The sequence below is a fragment of the Monodon monoceros genome, unplaced genomic scaffold (assembly GCF_005190385.1).
Source record: "Monodon monoceros isolate NGI ecotype Baffin Bay Population unplaced genomic scaffold, NGI_Narwhal_1 Super_Scaffold_22, whole genome shotgun sequence".
In the NCBI taxonomy this organism is placed as follows: Eukaryota; Metazoa; Chordata; class Mammalia; order Artiodactyla; family Monodontidae; genus Monodon; species Monodon monoceros.
In genome coordinates, this window is record NW_021703779.1 from 29,261,313 (window position 1) to 29,277,427 (window position 16,115).

At 33.9% G+C, this 16,115-nt stretch overlaps 1 protein-coding gene across 1 annotated transcript in view; it reads right to left on the bottom strand.

The window, feature by feature from the left end:
* The window catches only part of DMD (dystrophin), a 2,107,962-nt gene that overhangs the window by 1,746,833 nt on the left and 345,014 nt on the right, over window positions 1-16,115 (bottom strand). Inside the window, exons 3-4 of the mRNA XM_029240038.1 lie at window positions 11,352-11,444; window positions 9,845-9,922 (exon numbers count right to left, since the gene is read on the bottom strand). Coding sequence (XP_029095871.1) covers window positions 9,845-9,922; window positions 11,352-11,444 — 171 coding nt within the window. The remainder of the gene's footprint in view (window positions 1-9,844; window positions 9,923-11,351; window positions 11,445-16,115) is intronic.

A 16,115-nucleotide genomic window follows, 5' to 3' on the forward strand; every position in this document is an offset into this window, starting at 1 on the left:
TGTAGCCAGAGCTATCCAGTTTTCAGCCATGTATACTGATTTCAAGAAAAAAAAAAAAAAAAAAAACACTTGGCAACAGCAATGGGAAAAAATTTTAAGATACATGACTAACATTCATTATAATGAGAAAAATTTTCAATTATAATATAATTTGTAGCCATATTATTATTATCCCAAAAGATCTCCATGTGTACAAATCAAAGTAAATGATTACCTCAATTTTAAGTTGAATATGTAAGGAAAAACATAATATTTTTTCCTTGATGCAAGAAATGTACGGGGTTGGGGGAAGGTAAACAATTCACCTTATGAAATTATTTTCAGTGATAACTACCTTCATTTTAAGAGGAATAATTTCATATTGCATCAGAATATGAATTTAAAGATTATAAGATATGCTTGTATATATTTTTATGTTCCATAGAAGAATATTTTGAAATAAGTGCAACTATTTCTATTAGTACATTTCACAGATGACAAAGTGGAACCAAAGTCATGAAATTATTTGACAAAGATCCTGTAGTTAGTGAGTGACAGGGTTAAATGGATACACTTCTTCTGGCTCCTTGGAATCAATATATATAAGGTGCAGACGTATCACAGGCCTATTGTGTGGACTGAAATTTTAATATAAAAAATAATGCTTGTCTAACATAAATTAAAAATTTGGAATTTATAACTGAACACTGGATTTTATAAGTAATAAATGGAAGCAGTTTATGTTTGGTCAAAGATATTATGTTCTGACATACCCCAAAATACATTAAATGGCTATTTAAGTTTCTGAATACTTAAAGGACACATAAAATACTACTTTTAAAGAACACTTTAGAATCCTCTTTATCTAAGATCATATGCCAGGAAGAGTGAACACTATATCATTTTTCAGATCAGTGACATTTGACAACCATTCAATCTAATTCAGTGACAATTTTCAATGATGTGATTAATTGAATATTTGAACATAGCTGACATTTGAATTTTCACCCTAGGCTTTTTAAGTCCTCATTTTGGATTTGTGGCTTAATAATGTACAACAACAATCTTATTTTCTTTGTGCTATCTCACCTTGTATAGTTGAAATTACTTGGTAAAATTGTGCCACTCTGTCATAGACAATTGATGAGAGTAGTGAACATAATTATGAGATTTACAACTGTGTCAGTTAACATTAAATCACGTTAAATCAGTAAAGTCTCAGTATATGCCAGGGTATAATGCAACACTCTATTTTTTGTCAGTTTCTTTAAAATAATGATGGAGTGCATTCTATGACTTCAAAAAGGCACTGGGATTCATAAAGTATACAGTTGGAAATCTTGGGATGGAAGAAGAGGAAACAAACTGGGATCAACCAATGAATGGAAGACAGGTATCATAATGCATCTGGAGGACAGTTTAAAACACCACAGACAGTTAAATCTCCCTACCAGTTTTTTAACGGCTAAATTCCTTTACCGGTGAAAAAAATCAATCATTATTCAACTTTACATAAAATGATTAAAAATGCAAATTTGTATTAGAGGAAACTCATTGACTGGAATTTAATTATATCTAAGGGAAAAAATCTACCAATAAACAAGTTCAAATGACCCATTAAATATTTCTTTACATCTGAGAGAAGATGGGGTTAAAGACCTGTAGAACTGTATTCAGAATGTCTGGTGAAGGGGACTACCCACAAACAAGAGTGGAGAAGGATAAAGGAATGATAGAATGGCAGTATGAGAGATGTTTCCCTATTATCTGAGATTTGCTCTATCTACCTTCAGTAAGTTACAAATAAATGGAAGCTGTGGATACATTTTATCTTGAGCTAGTATGTAGACAAACACAATCATTTGGTAGAGTCATCCCCTGTTTCACAGAATTTTGTATTGTCTTTTGTTTGCTTTTTTAAACCACGGCCAACTTTATTTCAAAAACCACTTCCACTCCCTCTCAGCAAATATTGTGATAAAGGCATCACTGCACTTGGAAGTACTTCTTTCTCAATAAGTGGTTTTCACAAATAAATTATTGATAGCAGGGATAACTTCATGTTAAAACAGCCACCAGAGAGAATGCAAATCAGAACATAAATGTGGTGTCTGAGCTCTACAAAGCTAAGTTGTGAGTGACATTTGAGTGAGGAGAGTAAGTGAGAAGTCAGGAGAGAAAAGAAAGGAAACTGAAGCACAGGCTCACATTGAGTTGCTAGTTTAGAATTAAGGAATATGCTAAAACTAGTCATTTATGGCAGAGGAAGAGGCCAAATTGGAGGAGGGGAGGACGGGTGGGGAGGGGAGGAGGAGAGGAGGGGAGGGAGGAAGGAAGGAGACAAAATGAACTTAACCTAAGAAGATCTTGAAACTACCACAAATATCTTTTCAAAAGGAAGTTTCTAATATCCCTTTAACAACAAGGGAGTGCCAATTTTTTCCAAGTGATTTTAAAAATTAGGTTTGTGAACAGATTTGTAGAATTAGAAGGCCCCCTCATGATTTTCTATTAGCAATTATCAATTTCTTAAAACTTTGAATGAACTTACCACTAGTACCATTGGACCCAGAAGTCTTTGTAAAAAGTTTGCTTGGTTTTGTTTTATGATTTCTTAAGTTCCTTTGGTTATTGATGTAGGTACTCTATATTCCACTGTGTTAATTCTTGTAATTTATGATTTTAAATAGAATATAATCCAATTTCATTGCTTTTTTATAATCAACATATAGTTCTGTGTAGATTACATTTTGGGTTTCTACTCTTGTACTTATTTTTAATATTTTCTATGTTTAAATTGCATACATTTGATTCATTTCCCTCTTTTTTCTGATTAAATTTATAAGAGATTAGTCTATTTTATGATTTTATTACAAGGAACTAATATCTTAAATTTATCTAGTGTTTCTTTTTTCTAACTCATTTCTTCATTTACCTTTTATTTCCTACTTAGAGCATTTTTTTCTTTTTTGTAACATTTATGGTTGAAAGCTAGAATTAATTTATTTTATCTTTTTTTTTTTAATGAAGATAAAAGCAAAGACAAAAATTGAACCTCTGGGTAGAACTGAGGCCATTTCTCATGGGTTTTCTCATGGAATGCTTTTTCCGATAAAAACATGGATTTGTACTCTTGGTTTCTTATACACTTTAAATTAATCATATTGAATTTTTTTAAGTATTATTAATTTCTACTGTTATATTATTATCATCAAAGATTATGCACTTTAAAAGTTCTTTTTATGTGTTTAATGACATTTTCACTACATTCTAATATATTATCCATTTTTTATTTGTACATATGCCAAGGATGTTTTTTATATGTTTATCTTCGCCTACGCCTATAGTAAGTTTTATAGCAGGGTAGAAGTTAGAGATAACTCTTAGTCTATCTTCCTTTTCTTACTCTGGTGTTCCCCAGAAGCATGGGAGAGTAATGTCAGCTGGTTCCAAAACTAGCCAGAAACCACCTCCACTCCCTGTCAGCAAATGGGGGAGGTGTTATGTCCTTAAAAGTGAATGGCTTCCGAGACTTCCCTAGTGGTCCAGTGGTTGGGACTCCGCACTCCCAATGTGAGGGGCCCCGGGTCGATCCCTGGTCAGGGAACTAGATCCCGCGTGCTGCAGCTGGGACCCAGCACAGCCAGAATAGATAGATAAATAAATAAATATTTAAAAAAAGAAAAAAAAAGTGAATGGCTTCCTGCTACACCCAGCAAGGCTGGGCCCTGGCCAACATTAGGGCTCTTAACGTAGAGGTTCCCACGTCTTCTTTTGACCAGAAAAAAAAAAAAAAATAGAGCTATCTGAAGGGCTGGATTTTCTCTGATTGCTCCCCCTCCCACATTCTTCACACCTTCTTTGTTTGAGATGACCCACCTAGTATGAGATGGCTCCATCGTCCAGGATCTCTTATCCTCTGGCTTCTAGTTAGGTTCAACCAATGAGCAGCACTGGCAGACTATTAGAGGACTGAATAGAGAGACTAAGGTATCAATCTCCCACCTCCTCCAGCAGGCCATGATTTGAGAGTAACTGCATTCTTTAGGTACCTATGGTTGCACTTGCTATCCAGTGGACCCATTCCCAAGGTTAGAGCTTTCATTGGTTTAAGGTAACAGCTCTCTCCTTTTGTCTCTTTAGGTTTAGGGGTAGTAAAGCCTATTAACTGAGGCTAGTCTCTGGTGCTTCACCATTCATCGTTGGTTCCTTTAATCCTGCCCATATTTCTGTATATATTCCTTTTATTACAGTCTTTTCAACTTTGTCTTTGCATAGGCTTTCTGATTCATTTCAGGACTGTTAATGATACACATGGCTTCATGAGATGACTTGGGCTTGGATAGTGACTATATCAGTGGATAATTCAATGGACTAAAAATGAAAGGCTTTTCCCCTGCCTATAAAAGGCACCACATAGGTCTACTGATGTCTGGCCATTCCCTAGGGATAGGGGAAATCATTCTTAATAATGACAAAGTTAGAATTTTCTGAATGCCTGTTTGTCAGATTTGGATTTGGTTCATTTAAATGAAATTATAAACTACTATTTTCCTTGCAAATCTAACCTTATGGGAGAGAAGGTTTATATATAATTCACACAGATTTTATAGAATCATCTATGCTTGGGAGTGTCGATAGGTAGAAAATCACTATTAAATCTACAGTTTATGTTATTTTTATTCTCAACTTTTTTCTTTGCTGCTAACTGTGTTGTAATCTGACAATGGTGAATTAAAGGCTCTGAATAAAAATATATTTCCATCATTTATTCTTTATGGTTTTAGCAGTATTTCTATTATGCAGTAAGTTGTATTATGTTTTAATTATTGATTTCAACTTTCTTGGATAAAAATGATATTTTCAAATACTTATAAGTTTTTCTTTGTCATTAATATTCTTATCTCTGACTTTTAAAAGAACTTGTTTTATTACCCATTTAATTTATAATAGCCCTTTTATGTTTAGTCATTTTCATCTCACTTAGAACTAAATTCAAACCCTAACCATGGCTCCCCATGTTCTCCTCTTCCCAGCACCACCCTGCTACCTCTCTGATCCCCTACTCTACTACATTTTTTTCCACACTCAGTCCTCTCCACCTATTGAGTCCTATTTCCAAATGCTTTTTCTCCTCTAGGTCTTTTTATCCCACTGCCTGGACCATTTTCCTATAGATAATCCCATGGTTCACTCCTTCACTTCCTTCCAGTCTCCACCTATGAGACAACCTAACCAAAGGCCTTCCCAAACCTCCTAGTCTATTTGTCTCTTCTTCATTCACTTAGCTATCACTACATACATTATACATATTTAACATCCTCTGGTATTTGACTCTAAACTCCATGACATAAACGATTGCATTTGTTTTGATCACTGACTGCAGTGTTCCTACCATTTGGAATACAACCTGACATATAGTAGACACTCAATAAATAATGCGCTGAATCTAAAAATACTAACATTATTCTGTTTAAGGTATGACTACTCAAAATCTCTAATCAATGCCTCCTCTAGTTCATCCTGAGAATTTGTGATCTTTAAAAGGAAAATAGTTCTATCTACTATTTTACTTAATATGCTTATTTATTTATATCCCATCCCAGGATCATTTAGTCACCTGCTGTAGAATACCCAAGGCCATTTTTAGGAAAATATCCTGCTCTTGAACGTTCTCTTTCTGTGTTTATCCTTTATGCTAATAATCAGAGAGTAAAAAACATGTCCCTTGGAATACTTTCCATTTCTTTTCTGCTTTCTTTTATTACAAAATAATGGGAAGTATAAAATGATAATACATTTACTTTTGAGCATTTGTATTCTGTGTCTTTTGGCCTGGGGCTAGCTCAGGTAAAGGTTATTTCACTCAAGGTTTTGGTTTACACTGGAGAATGTTCTACTTGAGATTCTGTCCTTTAATACAGAGACCTCAATTATATGCCATTCCCCATTAGGGCCCTGGCTCAAATGAGAGCTTTGTGGAAATTTTCTTTTGAAGGACTCCTTGTCCAATTTAACCCTCATTCAGGAGTCTTCGCCTGCTAAAACATTGGAATTTTATCAAGATTTTCTATTTTCAGTAAGAAATATAACCTCCTGAGAAAAGATCCATATATTGCATTAATCACATTCTAATTTTGTATATTCACTTATCACATTTTATTAAACAATTTCATAATAAAATACACAGTCTATGTTCAGATAGATAAATATGGCCATAATTTGGAGTTTGGCAGGTTGCAAGATCAGTTTTACTTTCCCTTCCTACATTCCTCTTATTAAACTTTTTTTAAAAAAATTGATAGCCTACATACAGAAAATATACTTAAATGTACAGCTTGATAAATTTTCTCAAAGCAAATGCACCTGTATAACGACCACCAGGTCAAAACATGGAAATCTTCAACATCTCTGAAGATTTCATCCTGCATTTTAAAATCTAACCATTTTTCTGACTTTTAAACTCATGGAAGCATTCTGCCTATTCTTGAAATTTAATTAAACGAAATTACAGTAGATGTACTTTTGTGTCTCACTTTTTTCTCTTTCCGGAAATTGATCTATCTTATGTACTGTGTGTCACTATCATTTGCTTACTTTCATTCTAATTTTGGCTATTACAAATGAAGCTACTATGAACACTCTTTCATATATATAAAATAATATTATATATATATGAATTTTTTGGCAAACATAGAAATGTATGTCTATTATATGCTAAGGAATGAAATTGTTGGGTCACAAGAAATGCACATTTTTATCACATTTAGTATATAATGCCAAACTATTTTCAATGGCTGTCTGAATTACATTTCTACCAGTTAGTTGTGAGAGTTCAAGTTACTCCATACCCTCATCTACACTTAGCATTATCAGTCTAATTTCAACCATTTTTGTGAATTTGTATTGGTATCTCATTGTAATTGTAATTTCCCCAATTATTGCTGAGGTTAAACACACTTTCATATTATTCTTGAACTTCTGAACATCCTCTTTTGTGAAGTTCCCGTTCAAGTTCATTGTCCATTTTTTCCATTGGATTTCTTTTTCTCATTTTATAAAACCTAAAATTAAATAAAGTATAGAGGAAAATCATGGGAGACACCTAATATACTCAATAGTGTAAAGATTTCAATTCTTCCCAAACTGATCTATAGATTTAACTCAATGTTGATCATATTCCAAAGAAGGTTTATGTGGAAATTAAAAAGATGATTGTAAAATGAACCTAGAAATACAAAGGGCTAATATAGCCAAGAAAATACTGAATAAGAAAAAAGTGGTAAACATTCACCAGATAACAAGATGCATTATAAAACGGCAGTATTCCACATGGCATGGTATTCATGATGTATAGACAAACAGAACAATGGAAGTGAATTTAAGTCCAGAAATAAAACTACAAATGTACTGAAAATTTTTTATGACACACTTAGTACTAGAGAACAATGGGCAAGCAACATTCTTTTTAATAAGTGATGTTGTCGTTCAGATTCCAAGTGAAAAAAATAAGCTGAATCTTAACCCATTCCTCATATCATATATAATAATCATTTCCAGGTGAGATATAGATCCAAATTCAAATGGTAATATAATAAAGCTTATACGGATAAAAGCAAAATGTAATACCATAATGGCTTTCAGCAGGCAACTATTTCTTAAACAGGACACATAATTATAAAGTGAAAGTTTATAAAAATGAACTACATCACAATGAAGAACTTCTCTTTATCAAAAGATAAAGTGAGTTAAAATTTTAATCCACAGAGAAGGAAAATATATTTGCAATACATAAAATAAACAAAGGACTCATATCCAGAACATAAGAACAACTCATAATTTTGATGAAGTTCAAGTTAATTTTTTCTGTTTTTGCATCATGCCTTTGTTTTCACATCTAAGAAATATATGGTTATTCCCAAAGTCACAGGGATTTTATTTTATGGTTTTTCTTTTTATTGCCAGAATTTCTTCTGGTCCTATATTGAAAATTATAAAATTAATAATTATAATATATACAAAAAAACCCAAAATTCATAATCTATAATCAGTATGTGAAAAAACAAAACTCTTATCAAAAAAAAATCTACAGTTTCATTAATCCACTACTTTAGAGGAGATCCAACAGTCTATGTTTTGACATTTTCTTGCTTGGAAGAGATCAATTTCTTCAACTAGATTAAATCTAATAATTCTTTGAGTTTTCTGCTGTTTTCCTTGCTCTTATATTTTGTAATGGAATACGAGGAATTGATATTTAAACAGACATTTTCTTTGTCTAAGTTCCTAATATTGTTAAAATGTTTTCTTAATTTATATGCTACTGATCTTTCAAAATGTTCTATAGGATGAAATAATGCCATTTGCAGCAACATGGGTGGACCTAGAGATTATCATTCTAAGCGAAGTCAGAAAGAGAAAGACAAATACCATATGATATCACGTATATGTGGAATCTAAGATACGTATGACACAAACGAACACATCTACGAAAGAGAAACAAACTCACAGATATAGAGAACAGACTTGTTGCCAAGGGGATGGGGCTGGAGGAGGGAAAGATTGGGAGTTTGGGATTAGCAGGTGCAAACTAGTATATACAGGATGGATAAACAACAAGATCCTACTGTATAGCACAGGGAACTATATTCAATATTCTGTGATAAACCATAACGGAAAAGAATGTGAAAACGAATATATATATTTATAAGTGAAACACTTTGCTGTACAGCAGAAGTTAACATGACACTGGAAATCAACTATACTTCAAAAAAAAAATTTATAAAAAGGTTCTATAAGACTGCTAATAAGGCAAACATTCCATAGATTATCTTATTCTGCTGCAGAAAATTTGCCAATATAGAGTTAATCACTGCAGGAAAATAATAAAAATATATAACACTTCTGTAAAATAATTTTTATAGGTTAAATATGATAGTAACCTTTCATAAAACTGACCGATTACTACACAACTTTCACTTCCATTTCCAGAATGATGTCCTCTCCCTGCTAGATGAGTTGAGCAATATTTGGGGGAGTATACATCATTACTAATCTATCACTAATTATGGTTATTTTAATAGTATATGATCAATTATTTGAATTTATCCTTGAAAGAGAGATGTAATGTAATTAGGAAGTTACAAAAAAGCCAGTAAATGTATTGGTTAATTAGAAAGATTGTAGGAAGTTAATAAGAAAGGAGGGCTGCCTCCAATATCATGAGAGAGGGGAGGAATCTCAAAGTCACCCTGAGGAGACAAGAACTCCTTTCATCTACACACTTGTTTACGTACGATTGTTGACTTTTTCTAATACCACACATATATTTTCTTCTAGTTAAACTTAATCAAACATAAGAATAGAAAACAAATTTGCAACTCTTATGCTGAGTTGAAATACTGAGTTTTCTGTGTAATTTTCATACTTGGATGTGTTATCTAATAAATGTTGGCTTAATTCAAACAAACTTTATCATCATGTGTGAACCCACTTTATACAAAAAAAATAATAGTCAGCCTATTAAAAGCCATTTGTTTCACGAACACTGCTGTAAGGAGCTGAGTTTACCACAGGACTTAATTTGGCCACCAAATATAACTGCATTATGTAAAATCTAAAAACAACACAAAGTGGCCAATCAGGTCTGGTTCACACCTTTCCCTGCCCCCCTGTGGATGCATGCATTTACTTCCTGAATCACATTAGCAGATGCACATGAACTAGAACATGTGCTCTCAATGATAACTGCTTTGACTTATGAGAGAACCTGAAACGCTTTCTCTGTTTTTAGGGCCAAAGCCCTCACTCAAACATTAAGCATGCTGTCTCATGGTATCCAGACTCTGTCCAGGGCTCCACTTACATTATTTTTCTGCAAGACCTGTAGTGCCTTGTTGACATTGTTCAGGGCATGAACTCTTGTGGATCCTTTTTCTTTTGGCTGAAAACAAAATGAAACAATGTTGACTGCCCAGGGGAGAGAAGGACAATCTACCAGAAATGGAATAATTGATATATTTCACTTCTAAATTGGAATCTTTTAAATGATCATAGGTTGTGAGGCATTAATATAATGAATTTAAGTGCTTCAGGTTAATTATCCTTGTTATAGGAGTTTCTTATAGCATGGAGAAACTCCTTATAGCATGAATCAGTTTCTTATAGCATGAAGAAACTCCTTATAGCATGAATCAGCCACTCCTCAAGAAAACTGATAGAATTTTTTTTTCTTCACAAAAGAGTTTGGTTACCATCTCTCCTTCATTCTACACCTCAGTTGCATGACCACGAAGAGAAACATCAGCATGCATAAGGACATTTGCTAGTAAGATAAATAAGTGAGTCAATTCCCACACCTTTTAGGAAAGTTTAAAAGAGATTTGAGCCTAGCAAAATTCTATAATGCCAAATAGGCTTAACGGAAACTATTTCTGGCAATATTACCTTAATTGTCTTAGTCACTGAAGCTCAAAACCTCAATCATCTTTGGTTCTCTAACCCTCACCTTCAATCCCCAAAGTCTTATCTTGTCCTGTAATTTTTAAACTAACATTTGCATAGTGTATTACAATATATGGATTAACTCATTCAGTTGTGGAGTTTTAGAAAGTCTACCATTATGATGCCTGAAGTATTTACTCCTAAAATGAGATCTACCCTCCGAAAACAATTTTAACTACACAATACAATGCTGTTAAGTATAGGCACAATATTGTACAGCAGGCCTCTGGAATTTATTCATCTTGCAGGACTGAAACTTTATACCTGTTGAACAGCAACTCCCCATTTTCCATATCTCATATTAAGTGTTCTTAAATCCTAAGAGTTCTCATCACAAGAAAAAATAGATTTTTTCTATTTCTTTAATGTTATATGAGATGATGGGTGTTCACTAAACTTATTGTGATAATCATTTCATGATGTTTATAAGTCACATCATTATGGTGTACACCTTAAACTTGTACAGTGCTGTATGTCAATTATATCTCAATAAAACTGGAAGAAAAAAAGACAAAAGACTAAATAAAGTTAAAAGTTAAACTTAAAAGGTCATTATGTATAAAAGCCTTATAAAGACAGCCACTAACAAAGATACCAAATAATAATAGAGAATAATATCTATTAAATAATATAAATTATATTACTGAAAATTTCACCTTCTTGTTCTGCATATGATAGAAGATGCCAAAACAAAAATAATATTGCAAGGCTGTTTTTTTCAGGAATAGGTCCTGTACTGCTACTTAAATCAGTAATTAGTAAATTAATTAATTTTACTGGATCTCATAAAACTATGCTGAGCTTGTTTCTGGTCTGGAATTCTTCTGAGGTTAATGTGAAGTTCCTTATAAATACTGTAAGTCACATACCAGTCTTTGCCCTGTCAGGCCTTCAAGAAGGTCTAGGAGGCGTCTCCCATCCTGCAGGTCACTGAAGAGGTTTTCTATGTGCTGCTTCCCAAACTGAAATAAGAAACATACCCGATTAAAGAAAGCATGATTCCAGTGATCCATTTCTACGAATACGCCTTTTAAAATTTAAAGCTATGTTTAAGAATATTTAATGTATCTAATTCTTAATCTGCCAAGGGTGATGGATGAAAAGAGAACCTCCAAGTAAAAAACAAAAACCAGTAAATCATCATTCGGCCAAATCTATTTAAATATTTTTCTCAATAACAAGAGTTGGAGATCTATAGTCTAATGGATCTAATTAACTCAACTTTTTGAATGCTGATTCTATAAAGGAGAGAAAAATTGTTTAAATTATCAGGCAGTTGGGCACTGTTTGGGAAGAAGTAAACACACAAAGAAACAAAGACCACAAACAATTTGCCCTGGGTGGGTACATAAGATTTAACCATTTTGTGTACTTGGAAATAGAATGAATAATCATAGAGGGTTCACCATCCTTCACTCATAAAACATGCTTTCTGCGCATATACATTTTACATGCTGCCTCAGAATGATCCAGTCTCATATTGGATGGTTCAAATTTTAGAAAGGTATGATTTAAATTAAGTTGAAATATGTCAGTGAAAGCTTTTCATCTATTTTTCTCACTTCTTTACTTGAGAATTATACTGAGGGAAAACAATAGCCACTAATAACATCTAACATTTTTGGAGTGACTATTCATGAGAAACACTCCACTGAATGAATTGATCTTGTAATTTTTGTGACGTTAGCATTAGTATACTCATCCTACAGATGAAACAGAGACAAAGAGACAAAACAAGAAGACGATAAAACCAAGATTTTGGCCCAGATCTGTCTAACTCCTGGGGCTCTTGTTCTTTCTATTTTATCAAGCTGCTTCCTTGGCCTTTTCCTCCTTCCATTTGATCATCTTTCAAATATTTTACTTCTTCTGTCATACCCCCAAATATCTTCTTTTTCTGGTTCAAAGCCTACAATCCCTTCGTATGAAATCATTCACAACTCTTTCATCACCCAAGTTATCAAGAAAGCCCTACTTTATCAATGACAGATGCTTATTGAGCACCAATAAACCTGGGCTAGGTGCTAGAGCATGCACTAGTAAATGAGATGGATATGACCCCAGCCCTTGTGGAACTTTGAGTCGAGCAGGGAACACAAGTATTCCTAAAAGGTAATGCTACAGAGAGGCAGTAAAAGGAACCCAGGAGCACATAACCATGGGAATTCCCATAGTCTGGGGATCAGGAAATACTTCCCTCAAAATGTCGGGTGATGGGTCTAACATTAGCCTTGGGTGATTGGGCTCTTCTCATCTACTCCTTTGATCACACACAAACTTTATATTTCACACAGCTCAAGAAGAGCCCTCGTTTCCAGGCAAAAGACATCTCTGAAGCTTCTAAGATTGAAGACAGAGGATTCAGGCTCTCCCTACAGCCAGGTAGCCATGTCCAAGACAAGTCCGGATAGAGCCTAGGTGCTTCAATTAACGATAACACTGACCCCTGCAAGAAGTCCACCAGTCCCTCCGTGCCAGGCTTTGGAAATCAAACCACATATGTGCTTTGACAAAGATAACTATAAGTTATTCTTTTGAAATTCTACTTGAATAGTTCTAATTAAAAATTTCAGGGGAAAAGAAATGACAAAACACTAAGATACTAGAACTTTTAAAAAGCACTTTTAGTATACATAATGTACAGGTAGATCTTAAAACAACAGTGCCATTCTTATGAAATAAGGAAAGCTTTCTATTAATAAGTAAGAAAATGAATGTGGGCTTTATAATAATTCTGTCAAGAATCTCATATATAACCCGGAATAACTTGGCATTTGGGGGATAATATTAAGATTTCATTTTCAAATTGGTTGAAGGTCAACAATGCCTTGAAAATGCTATTTTGTTTTGTTTTGTTTTGTTTTCCAGGAGCAAAATTTTACAGATGCATTTGAGAAGTGAGTAGCTTCTAAACTTATGGACAAAAACAATATTGCCCACTGAAATGTGTCAGGTTTTGAAGAAAATAAAATATAGTTAGTTGACAGAAATACTTGCTGTTATTAAAAATATATATCTAGATAGGCGGATAGATAGACAGATAATAAAGTCTGGCAAACCAGGAGGGATGTGGGCGGTAAAATGTTCATTCAAGGAGAAGTGCTGGGACTTGGAAAGGAGTAAGTCTAGAGGCAAAGAATAAAGCATGAACCCCAAGGCCATAAGGATCATCTAGCATCCAAGATATGAGGACTAGAAAGCTTATGCTTTTGGGCAAGGAGCTTAAACAAAGGTCAAGAAGGCACACAGGATCTTGCTTTGATACAAACTTATACACACAGACGAGGTATTGATATTTTATAATTCTCCCGTTTAAACTGGAATCAAACAAAATAGAGAGGGAGGGAAGGACTGCAGACTAATCAGAGCGCACATCTAGTTGGGGCACCTAGAAAGCAGTGAGGTGATAGAGAAAAAGACGGTTTTCGGTATCATATATAACTTGCAAACTCATGCAATCAATGATATATTAAAGTATCACAACTGAAATCCAACTTATATTTGTTATATCCACCACAATCTCTAACAGGGTGCTTCTCAAAATGTTCCAGTAAAGCAACTTTCAACAGACGAGACTGAATTTATTTACCCCGGAGCCTGGCAGTGTAAAGTACATAGTGACTGCAGGTTCAAAATTTCTATGAAAGCATATGTTTTATGTTAAGAATTCATGGAGATTTTGTCTTCCTCTCTTAATGCATGTTTAACTTAAAAGTAATTTCAAGCACTTTGACTGAAAATTCCCCTCCTATGGTCTAATTAAATTGATGCTCAATGAAATGTACAATATTTAGCCTGTAACTTCATGGATGTTCAGGTGTTTAGTCTTATACCTCCTGGACTATGAATATCCTAGAGAAAGCAAAACCTCTCTTTTCTCTGGAATGGTTTTCATTTCTTTCCTAGATTCAACTCCTCATTCCATAGCACTATAGGTATGACGTAGGAAAAGTAGCACACGTTTCTGAGGCAGAAATAGCTGATTTTTCGAACCCGAGTCTCCTATTCACTAGCTGCATTGTCTCCGGCAAGTGACTTAGTCTTTCTGAGGGACAATTTATTCATTAGTATCAACAGAATGGGGACTGAAATAATAGCACATCAGTCTTAAGCCTCTGAAACAGTGTAGGTATGCTGTACAGACTTGGCAAATAGTAGGTACTCATTAAATATAGAAAGCTTTTTTCTGTTTTATTCTACTATTCCTTGGCTTCTTTTTCTTTGGCCAAATACTAGACATAAATACAATTATGCTTAATTATTGAATCTACCAGAAAATACAGAGCTCAGATACAATGTGTTCTGTTTTCTCTTAGTTTGGTACCCCTGTAAGAGTGAAAGTCAAGAAGGGAAAGTGTCCTTCCATATTCAATTACTAATACTAGTACATGTGGATGGCAAAGGGGAAACACTCGGAGCCTTCAAGCTCTTTATCTTTTTGTTGTTCTTTTGCTTACTTTTCATTAAATCTTCTTCTGTTTTCCTCTCTTTTTATCTCCTATGAAAGGCATCTACTATGCCTTTTTGCTGCAAGTGACACTTACTTCATGAAAACAGTATTATTTCTTTAAAAATTCCCCATCTTTAATGGCTTTCTTTTCAAGTGTATGAAAATTATTTTATAAGACACATAAAACATTAAATGTGCCTTGGGTCATGTGACTCTGTGGCTCTCTATCTTCAACCCCTTTCATGACTAATATTTTCTTTAAAAAGTGAACTTTTGGTATTACTTAGCAGTTTCTTACATTCACTTACATATTGAATTCTTCCTTGCTAACCTAAATATCAAGATGAAAGGACCATAAAATGAGATAGCAATCCTTCCAGATCATTGTCAGGATGACATAAAGAAATTCTACATTTATATCAATGTCTTTATTTTTTTTTACAGACAGTGTTCAAAAAGAAACTCAGACAGGTTGATCGGTAACTGGCATAAACAAAGTGAAAAAATCAAAGTAAAAAAATTGAGAAGGGGACAGAAATGAATTGAAAAATATTTAAATAGTTTCTGACTCTTCAGAGTTGTGTCAATCTTTTAACCCGTAAATACACAAAGATCAATACCATGTTGCACTAAAAGAAACTTGAAGAGCACAGGAATAATTTAACATGGCCTTCTGGTGGTAGAAAAGTCAGCCTCTGGACATCCGTGTTGCTGAGAAAATCAAGATACTTCTCTGTGATTCTGAATCTTTAGCTATTAGAAACACCAAGAGCAAGAAAAACACCAAAGAGGAGAGCAAATTTGACTCCAAACTTATTGCTGACCAGCTCCCATAAAAATAATGCAACCCACTGTAATATAAATAGGCAGTTTTCATAGATGATTGTTTTCTTAAGCATGGGTTGTAAAAAGTATTTCATAAGATAATTTTATTGAGGTTAGCTCAGTGCATGTTCACAGACTGAAGACATTCATATTATCATCACCCCCATGGTGAAAAAGAATATGATCAGCATCCTCAGAGCTTCCTCACACCCCCTTCTGTGTACTAGCCCTTTCAAGGATGACTACTCTACTGACTTTTAACACCATAGATTAGTTTTGCCTTGAAAGGAATCTCTTAAAAACAGAAGAATAAGGCTGGTTTAGTGTCTCATTTTAGGAAACTAATAATTGAAAGACA